This window comes from Bombus huntii, chromosome 10 (genome assembly GCF_024542735.1).
Source record: "Bombus huntii isolate Logan2020A chromosome 10, iyBomHunt1.1, whole genome shotgun sequence".
Taxonomy (NCBI): Eukaryota; Metazoa; Arthropoda; class Insecta; order Hymenoptera; family Apidae; genus Bombus; species Bombus huntii.
This window is the reverse complement of record NC_066247.1, coordinates 9,869,377-9,879,730: the sequence shown is the minus strand read 5'-3', so window position 1 is coordinate 9,879,730 and position 10,354 is coordinate 9,869,377. Positions and strand designations below refer to the sequence as shown.

Below are 10,354 nucleotides of genomic sequence, written 5' to 3'. Positions count from 1 at the left end.
CACCGTAATACTCTTATCATAGAAATAGAAGCAGTCCTCAATTCCCGCCCGCCAACTCCTATCTCCACCGATCCAAATGATCTCCTAGCCCTCACTCCCGGACATTTCCTCATTGGCGATTCATTAATGTGCTTACGTGATCGACATTTCAGAGACATTTCAGAGACAAATGGCAGCATATCCAACAGCTTAAACAACATTTTTGGAACCGCTGGCATAAGGAGTATTTGAACGAGCTAACCAACCGCAATAAATGGAGCAAGGGTAGACACAGCATCCAAAAGGGCACAATCGTCATCCTCAGAGAGGACAACGTTCCCTCCATGCATTGGCCTCTGGGCCGAGTTATCAAGGTTCATCCAGGCGCCGATGGTGTCATCCGGACAGCTACAGTTCAGACGGCAAAGAGCATTTTGGATCGGGGCGTCAAAAGGTTTGTCCCACTGCCAATTCAACCCGATCTCGAGAAACCCGAACAACTAGCCACCGAGACGAAATAAGATGGGAACTTCAACCACACCTCGCTAGTTTGATCGGTACCCTCTCAACAGGGGGAGAATGTTACGCCATGCGGCTTACCATAGGTCATATTCTTAACTATCGATCGCGGCACTATAATGTCGCAGACGGATCGTCGCGTCTGCCCGGCAAACAAACATTGTAGTGGCAAGCGCATGGTTCATTAAGCAGGGCGACTTCCAGAAACGTCGACTCGTGGCCCGTATTTTACCTCGCGTAAAAGAATGTGGCGTGATCCGAACGTAGTGGGGGTCGCCTTCCAGAAAAAACGAAAAAAATCGAAAGGCGTTCAGAACTTTTCGAGAAGTCGAACCGTCAACACATGTGGTATGTCGCGCATTACTTATCAACCAAAACGCAGTTACATTTTTTTTGTTCCATTTATATCTTTCTAGTTAATAAGTTGTTGAAATAAACATTAATTTATTTGTGTTAATTCTGTGGAATTTCATTGAACTACCCTTATTATCATAATCGAAATAAGGGGATCGATCAGTTCGTGGCGTTGATTATTTAATCGTAACGGGAACTTACAACTCTCGTTGACGTGCTATCTCGCGATCGCGTCTCTCCGCGAACGGTCGAAACAAAATGATTCACTAAAAACTGTCTTGAATTCCTAAGAATTTATTTACCGCAAAACTGACAAAGTGTTTATTTAAAAAATGAGGTTGAAGGTCGTCCTTTTCTTTCATTTCATTCATTTTCATTTTCTTTCTTAAGTATGGCTAACACAATATCTAATCAATTAAAATTTTATATTTTCACGTGAAAAGTTTCTTTAGATAATTATTATCAACATGATGACTAACTCTTACGGATTAATACGTGTCTGTAGGGCAATCCGGTGGACTCGATCGGCTTTTTACTTCGAAAGTTGAGTAATCGGTGTCGCTTTCTTACGCATCTTTGAACTGTATAAATGTTTTAAAATTGTTTGATCCAGAATGTACCACACCGGACAATCAAGAAGGCAGGTGCCTTGACTACAGAAAATGTAAACCTCTGCAAGAAATATGGCAGATACAGTACCGTACAGCCACCGATTTTTATAGACGATCAGTGTGCAGATACCAGGGCAATGTTACGATCGTTTGCTGTCCGAACGATCCAAACAAAGAGAAGAGAGAAATTTTAATAAAAACTGTGTATAAGTATAAGGCTTTGCGACCACCATACTGTGGTTTTAGCAACGTCTCTCATACCAGGGTGGTCGATGGTAAACCAGCTGAACTTGGTACGTTTTATGTCTTTCTTTCCGATTAATAATAAGCCATTTACTGCAAAGAATGAACTTTAAAGGCATTAAACAGCACATCAATGTACATTTCAATTAGACTAAATAATAATGCTATGATTTTATCGGTAGTAACTTTACTTATTAACTTGAATTATTTCTTTCTTTTACTTCATGTTAGGAAGAGTATCTTTTTGCTTGAAATAAAAAATTGATATAGGAGTAATAATATGGATAGAGATCAAAAACTGTTAGGGCAGAAATTACACGTTTGAACTTTATAGTTCAGTATAGTTCAAATAGAAATTATATAGAATTATTTAATAATTTGTATTCCACTGGAATAAAAATTTAATTTCTGTCTTTATCAAATCTCTATTTCAGAGTATTTGTACGTATGTACTTATCGTCTGCTGTATGATCGAATATCGAATAGGTAATAATCGTTGTTACCCGTTATGTGAGAAAAAATTACGTATATTCACAACTATGACTATTGCATTTTAGGCGCTTGGCCATGGATCGCTGCATTAGGTTTTCGTAATCCCCGAAACCCAGACAAACCACTATGGAAGTGCGGAGGTTCCCTGATATCATCGGCTAGGCATGTTTTGACCGCAGCACATTGTGCACATATGGATGGAATAGAAAACATACACAATCATAATATTGCCATTCTTAGATTGGTGGAGGAGGTGCCATTTTCGAGTAAGTCCTCAAATATATATATATGCTATTGAGTATTACTGAAGTATCATATCCTGAAATTTCTTACTGTACACGTATATTGTGTCATAAAGCGTGTACAATTCTTTCTCATACTTTTGGTCATTCGTTTCCTGCATTTTCATTTATTTTTTTATTTTTCAGGGTACGTATATCCCATTTGTACGAAAGGGCCCCTACGAAAGAGCAACTTCGTCGGCTATAACCCCCTTGTTGCTGGATGGGGAGCATTAAGATATAGTAAGTGATATCAATTTTATAATAAAATTAAACAGTTCCAGTCTTAAATATCTTTCTTATTTTCTTCGTAGGACGACCACGACCTAATGCATTAATGGAAGTACAAATGCCAGTGATTAAGAACGCCGAATGCAAAATAGCTTATTCCAAATTTCCTAATGCACTTGATATCACTGATGGTATAATATGCGCCGAACATGCTCAGGGTGGAGAGGATTCTTGTACGGTAATTAAGTTACAGAGTTACTACAAACTATACGGTATCTGAAGACACGTCGATTCGAATTAACATCAAATCGACGTCTTAAACATTAAAAATAATAGATAAACACAATTTAATAGTTTTGCCCACTTCTCACACCTCGTTATGGTATTTAATCTAATTTCCTTCTAATCTTAGTTTTGCTCAAAATACATATAACATGTACGTTATAAATTGGAGTATTTCAATACACAAATCAATAGAAGATTATTACTGTATATAAGTATAATTTCAATACAATTCGATCGATATATTTCAGTATCTTTGATTAAAAATTTAACGATCCTTTCAGGCTGACCGCGGCGGTCCGCTGCTGATACAACATGAATTAACCTCGTATTTAATAGGTATTGTGTCTTATGCTTATAAGTGCGGCACAGCTGGGTATCCCAGCGTTTACACTAGGGTCACATCGTACCTTGACTTCATTCTCCAAGCGATGCAATAATATGATATTACTGTTCCATAAATATCATTGTGTAAAAAACGTAAAGTTGGATTTTCTTATTGTGGAGATAAGAAACAGCTCAAATTTACATTGTTTTGTACGTTACAAATTATAGGCTTAAAATGTACGAAATGTAACTTTGAAACGACACTAATTTTTTACGCACGATAAACCTCCACGACTTAGGTATGTAAAGATGATAAACGTATATTAATTCTATTAATTTGGTAATAATAAACCAACTTTCTGAGAAGTTCTGTAAATTTCGTTTCTGTTGTATCAAGAGAATAATGGAATATTCCACTTAGATCGTATACTTCTTGTATGTACGTACAAAATTTTCCGGCTAATCTAAAACACTTCATAAGATAGAGAGCTTCTGGAAATTCGGACACAGAGAGTGCATAAAATACAAGATAAGTCTCATGTCTTTCAAAATTATTTTTTATTCGCTAAAAACGTCCTGTGTACTCATGCAATCACATGCAACCTCGAAACTTCACTTATTTTTTATCACTTTCCAATTCAATACACAGTTTCTGCATTTTTGACTATATGTAAGAGAAATTTCCATTCAGCCAAAGGTGTACTTACAGATTATAGATTCCTATACGACTCTCAGTAAAAATTTATCCGCACTCCAGATAGTTAAAACTTCTGTCGACCGTATTGATCCATCTGCACTCTTCGTATGACGTCAATATCTGTTCAGTGCTGCTGCGCAGGTTTCTTTGTGTTACGTCAATTCGTTTGTGACCGTTGCGCGAGTAATGGCGCTTTGCAATGGTGATTTGCAGGAAAACAATGCAGGATGCTGTGATTCGTTTCTTGTGGTCGGAGGTTATGTTTGATGCCTATATTTATCAAAGATTTAATGCACATTATGGAGAAAGTGTTTTGTCACGAAGTGTGTTTGAATGGGCACAAAAGTTCAAAGAAGATCGCACAAGTGTTATGAAAAAACAGCTGGACGCCCGTCCACATCCACGATGACAACATTGAACGTGCTCATGAACTTATGCTCTATGGAATAGACGAGTGACACTGGATAATGTGGCAAATCATTTGCAAATCAGCCACGGCTCTGCTTATGCAATAGTGCACGACAGATTTGGATTTTAAAAAGTTTATGCGAGATGGATGCCGAAAAAGCTGATGAAAAGGTGAAGACGACGATGCATTCGTGGTTCGCAGCTCAGCCCAAAACATTTTTTAATGAGAAAATACGAAGGTCCTTCGGCAAATGGACAAAGTGTATACAGAAATCGAGTGATTATGTCAAAAAATGATGTATGTCTTTTTTGACAATTGCTTAAAATAAATTCTACACCGACAGAGCGGGTAACTTTTTACTCACCCTCGTAAGACACTTAAATTTCCAATCTATTATGATGAATAAAAGAGCTTATACTATTAAATCTAATTGTATTTTGTTGCATGAGAGTACACGTGTATGTGATGTACATTACCTTTATATCCCCTTGAACGCTTCAATATTGCGCATATATACCATATTTTGTACAGCTTCTATAAAATTTCGTATGTTTGTTTAGGCTGTTAATCTAGAGGCTGGAGTACAAAGAAGTGGCACAATGATGTGGGCTGATGACATTTATAATTATCAAGGAATCACCCCTACATTCGCTCAGGTATATATCGTTGACTATAATGTATTTAACATATATGATTGTTAGAATATTAATAATTAATTTTTAATTCTATCAGAATTTTAATGAAACTGTCCCTTGGGAAGGAAGAACTGATACCTTGATATCACGGTTTGTACATCCTATATATACGACAAATTTTAGAACATTATATAACGAAGAACCAGATCGTCGTGGCCATGTGATGTGAATAAAAGGACTTGCATCTGATGATATTTTTATAATGTTAGATAACATAACTAAGCATCTTCACAGTAAGATAGGATGACATGGTTTACATGATCTTAATGTTGTTCACTTGAGTGATGATATTATAAGGAAAAGTGTAATATCACAGGTAGGATGATTCATAATTTAGAACTACTAACTCATGTATGTATTAAAAATTAAAGAAATATATTAAATTTTATAGGATATTTATGTTTAGTAACCAGTAATTCAGAGATTGGTATTCATGGTTACTATAACGAGGCTGTAGAAACGCACCCTTTCTTCTTTGCAAATGGTCCTGTATTTATGTCTAAGCCGAAACTGGAACCTCTGAATAATTTAGATTTATTCTTGTTATTTTCTAAAATACTTATCTACAGTATACCATAAGGAATGATACCGTATCGCACCTAAGCAAGTGCCTTAAGAAACATCAACAGGATATCACAGTAATCCCTTATCGACTGATATGTAAGTAAAAGTTATGTGTCATTGTTATACACAGTTATGTGTTAGTGTTATACACAGTTATTTATCATTTTCTATTAATTCAGTTGTAGCCACTACAATATCTATGACACTGGTAGTAATTATAAGAACAATAACGATGTTCTATAAGAGGAAATGATGATTAGGAACAAAAACTTACAGGTAAGTCAAAGTATATGTTATTTGCCATTTGAAAAGAAAGTTACTAACTTGGAATTTTTTGATAAATAATAATTGTGCAAAATATATTGGATTTCAAATTTGTCAAAAATTGAAATTTAAGAAGCATTGTAATAATATTGTTACGTCGCGTAACACTCTACCTAGCCGAGGCCACACACCGCAGGCAATATGGCAACCAGATGTCTTCGGATACTCGCAGCGTATCTTCCATGATGTCAAGGACCTTCCATAAATCACATAGATTTCCTAGAAAAGGTCCTTCAAACGAAACAAACATCTGGTTCGGAGGAATTTCTAGAGACTATTGTCTACCACGGCTTAACAAGGGAAAGTCAGTTTTTGTCACGTACGCTGCAACTTTCCTCCCACTAACAACTTTCTCTCGAGGGCGGTTAAGACCCTTCGTTTAACCAATTAAAAACGAAGCCTATTCCCTCACTCTCCTAAATAACATCGGCACCAACAAATCCGATGGTCCCGTGCGCTAGACACACTCATCCTTAGCTCTCCTCCGAGACAGCAACGTCTTCCAAGAGTACTGTTTTTGCATCCTTCGAACGGTCAACATCCTTCGAGCGGGTATACACACCCGCAGATCACTCAGTCACTCATCTCGTACATACGCACCAGTGTAACTATCCTCGTTCTAAGTTGTGGAATAAACGGTGAAATATAACTTACTACTGTGTCATATTCATATCAACCACCTCTGTTATCCTAAACGAAACAGGGGAACGACTACTTCGCGGCGTCGATTCACCGAATCGTAGCGAGAATTTACGCCTCTCGCTGACGCGTTTTCCTCGCGACCGCGTCTCTCCGCGAACGGTCGTAACATTTGGTCCTTCGAGCCGGATAATCAGTGGCAGTGGATAGTTTTGTCACCCATCCGGACGAAACATTCGATCTTTCGAGCCGGATTCAGTGACAAGTGATAAGTGTGGACACGTAACCGGTCGAATCATTCGATCCTCAAAGCCGCATCACGCGTCAAGTGAAAAGCGCATACCAGTGACACCCACTATCATACAGTGCCACGTGAATCCAACATAACCAGCAGCGGAAGCGTTACCCCCCCCAGCGAGGTCACTAACGTCAAGGATCGTCACCCTTGAAGAGGTATAATTCGGTGGTTAAAACGCAACCACGCAACCTCCTGCCGCAACTGGACAATCTTCAACCGAAGTAAGTTATAACCATCCACTCTCAATTATCTAACAAATAATGGCCACCGGTAACGAACTTACCGCCTTGCGTCGACGCCGGGATTATTGCATCGGCCACTTTACACGCTTATCGAAAAAACTGGACGAAATCGAACAATCCGGCTGTCCGCGAGAGAACGAGCTAATTCAAATCAAAACTCGTCTGGACACATACGAAACGGAGCTCCGCGCCATTCAAAATGAGATCGTAAGCATAGACGAGGAGGAGTCCGCGCGCGGCTTCGAAATAGCCGACGAGTACGAGAGACTAGAACTCCGATTAATTACTCAACTGAGCAACCTACGACTAACTACGACGTCACAATCGACAAACGACGAATCAGCTGCCGGTCGCGAGTCTGCTTCGCTTAAATCACCGGAGAATCATTTTCCTGGACATAATGCGAAGACGCCACCTTCGCCATTGCCACAAGGACCCACGGATAAGGGAAGTAACAATGACTTAAACAAAACACGCAACGCTAGTCAAACTCCGCCGACGGAGAAGATCGCATCGACTCGAACGCCGACCTCGCCGCGAGTCACGCGCAATTCATTGCACAATACTAGCAGCGTGTCACCTACACGCGACTTGACGACAACCAAGTTCGCGTCCTCATTATCTCAACAATCTGATACAACGCTGCCGAGCGCCTTAAATCAGAAAACTCTTCCCATTCGCAACTCATCGTATCACACTCGCAACGTGTTACCTAAACACGGCCTGACGACAGCCACATTAGCATCGGCAGGAACTGAACAATCGGATTCAACGCTACTAATCACCTTGAATTTGACAAGCTTCAACGAGCCTTTGGACCTGAAGAAAGAGAGGGTCTCACCAGACGACAAATCGTTTCCGAGCTTAATCTCCCACAATTTGTTACAGAACATTCTATCTGATCCCAACGATTCTCTACTGAGTTCACAGAGCGCCACACCGAACAAGTCGCGTGTCACGGACTTCTCCCTGAAGTCACCCTTGGCTGCAACGACGTTACCACACTCTCCAATGGCAAAACAAGTCCAAATCACGACGCCCAACGCTTCTCCTCTACCAAGAATCATCACTAAGAGAATGCGATTCGAGCGGGTCATCGGGGGGAGTCCAGCCTCCCAATCAACCTCAAACCGCCGCACCGCGCTTGATGAAACTTCACCAAGCATCACTGACGTTCCCTTCGACGATACTTCCTGGGCCGAGGTGTTTAACGACACTTCCAGAAGCAAGATTCACGACACTTCTTGGGTCGTGAATTTCACCTGGAAATCGCTCGGCATCGACGAGGAAGACGGCGATCTAGACTACAAGGGAGACAACATGCCATCCAGGCATCGGGCCTTCAGCCGCATCGCCAGGTTCACCCTGAGGACGACAGCATCATCCGGACGGCGGTGGTTCACACGGCAAGGAGCATCTTGGATCGAGGTGCCACGCAGCTCGTCCCACCATCGAGCCAAGCCGATCCAGCAGAATACGGGTCATCAACATTCAACATGGAGTTGGACGGCAGCTCCAATTAACTCTACCTTTACAGAACTTTTGATCGGTACCCTCTCAACGGGGGGAGTATGTTACGTCGCGTAACACTCTACCTAGCCGAGGCCACACACCGCAGGCAATATGGCAACCAGATGTCTTCGGATACTCGCAGCGTATCTTCCATGATGTCAAGGACCTTCCATAAATCACATAGATTTCCTAGAAAAGGTCCTTCAAACGAAACAAACATCTGGTTCGGAGGAATTTCTAGAGACTATTGTCTACCACGGCTTAACAAGGGAAAGTCAGTTTTTGTCACGTACGCTGCAACTTTCCTCCCACTAACAACTTTCTCTCGAGGGCGGTTAAGACCCTTCGTTTAACCAATTAAAAACGAAGCCTATTCCCTCACTCTCCTAAATAACATCGGCACCAACAAATCCGATGGTCCCGTGCGCTAGACACACTCATCCTTAGCTCTCCTCCGAGACAGCAACGTCTTCCAAGAGTACTGTTTTTGCATCCTTCGAACGGTCAACATCCTTCGAGCGGGTATACACACCCGCAGATCACTCAGTCACTCATCTCGTACATACGCACCAGTGTAACTATCCTCGTTCTAAGTTGTGGAATAAACGGTGAAATATAACTTACTACTGTGTCATATTCATATCAACCACCTCTGTTATCCTAAACGAAACAGGGGAACGACTACTTCGCGGCGTCGATTCACCGAATCGTAGCGAGAATTTACGCCTCTCGCTGACGCGTTTTCCTCGCGACCGCGTCTCTCCGCGAACGGTCGTAACAAATATAACATTAATATTTTGATTTTTCAGGAGATATCATGCGGTGGATGGATAATATGTAAAAAATATTAAGCAGTATATGAATTTTCATATTGCGTAGAGATAACAAAATGAATTTTAAAAAATGTCGACATGGTAATAAGAAATAGCATCATGACAAAGAATATATAAACACAGTTTCATTTTTTATAAATAAAAATTTGTTGTTCCAGATTTTGAAATATAGTGAAACGTTTAATTAGTATCTTAATATCTTTAAATAATTATTATTTTAGAATCAATTGTAATTGTATCATACGTACTTTTGAATTCGTGCAAGAACATATGTTATTTTGAAGTAGTTATTATTAGGAAATTGTTAGACGCGAACAGTATGCGAAAAGTTAGTATGTAGTGTAATAATTATCAATCAAAACACAAGAATTAAATTCTTTAGGAAAAAATTTCCGGAATTTCTTATTTACATGATTATAAAGAAATCCATAATAAAAAGGAGCTGCTTTCTAATACTTCTCTTCCTTGTAATGCCTATGTTAATAATAACGAGGTTCGACTTTTTGTTTATAGAGGGATACTGGAAAATTTGAAAGTACAGTACCATTGGGAAGAAAATCACGATATTGAAAACGATATTTGCAAGTAAATTTCCAAAAAATCTGTTTTCAAATTTTCGCTTTCTATTTCACATTAAAAGAAAGGGAGGGCTGCCTTCTTTTTCTGCAAGACAAAACAAACATTCTGAATCTCGTATCAATGAATGATGTCAATAAGTTATTTTTCTTTTCAGATTGAACAATATTCCAGATTTATTCATAATTTCATACTACGCGAAGAATAGACTTTCATAGGTATATAAAGGAAATATTAAGTATAGGA

General features: G+C 39.6%; 1 protein-coding gene across 10 annotated transcripts; it reads left to right on the top strand.

Moving 5' to 3' along the window:
* The first annotated feature begins 2,351 nt into the window (after positions 1 to 2,351).
* Positions 2,352 to 10,354, top strand: LOC126870317 (venom serine protease Bi-VSP-like). 10 transcript variants are annotated; one of them, XR_007691286.1, is made up of 11 exons: positions 2,411 to 2,464; positions 2,627 to 2,722; positions 2,794 to 2,948; positions 3,277 to 3,618; positions 4,029 to 4,773; positions 4,986 to 5,081; positions 5,158 to 5,436; positions 5,512 to 5,780; positions 5,864 to 5,960; positions 9,509 to 9,613; positions 9,691 to 10,046. XR_007691286.1 is itself a non-coding variant. In XM_050627904.1 (4 exons), exons 1-4 carry the CDS (start codon positions 2,392 to 2,394, stop codon positions 3,430 to 3,432), a joined length of 480 nt encoding a protein of 159 aa, XP_050483861.1. In that variant the 5' UTR covers positions 2,358 to 2,391; the 3' UTR covers positions 3,433 to 4,086. The 10 variants fall into 10 exon arrangements, 1 of the variants encoding a protein (XP_050483861.1); XR_007691280.1 differs by adding an exon at positions 10,266 to 10,280 and having other exon boundaries at positions 2,429 to 2,464; positions 9,509 to 10,117; XR_007691282.1 differs by adding an exon at positions 10,266 to 10,354 and having other exon boundaries at positions 2,430 to 2,464; positions 9,509 to 10,025.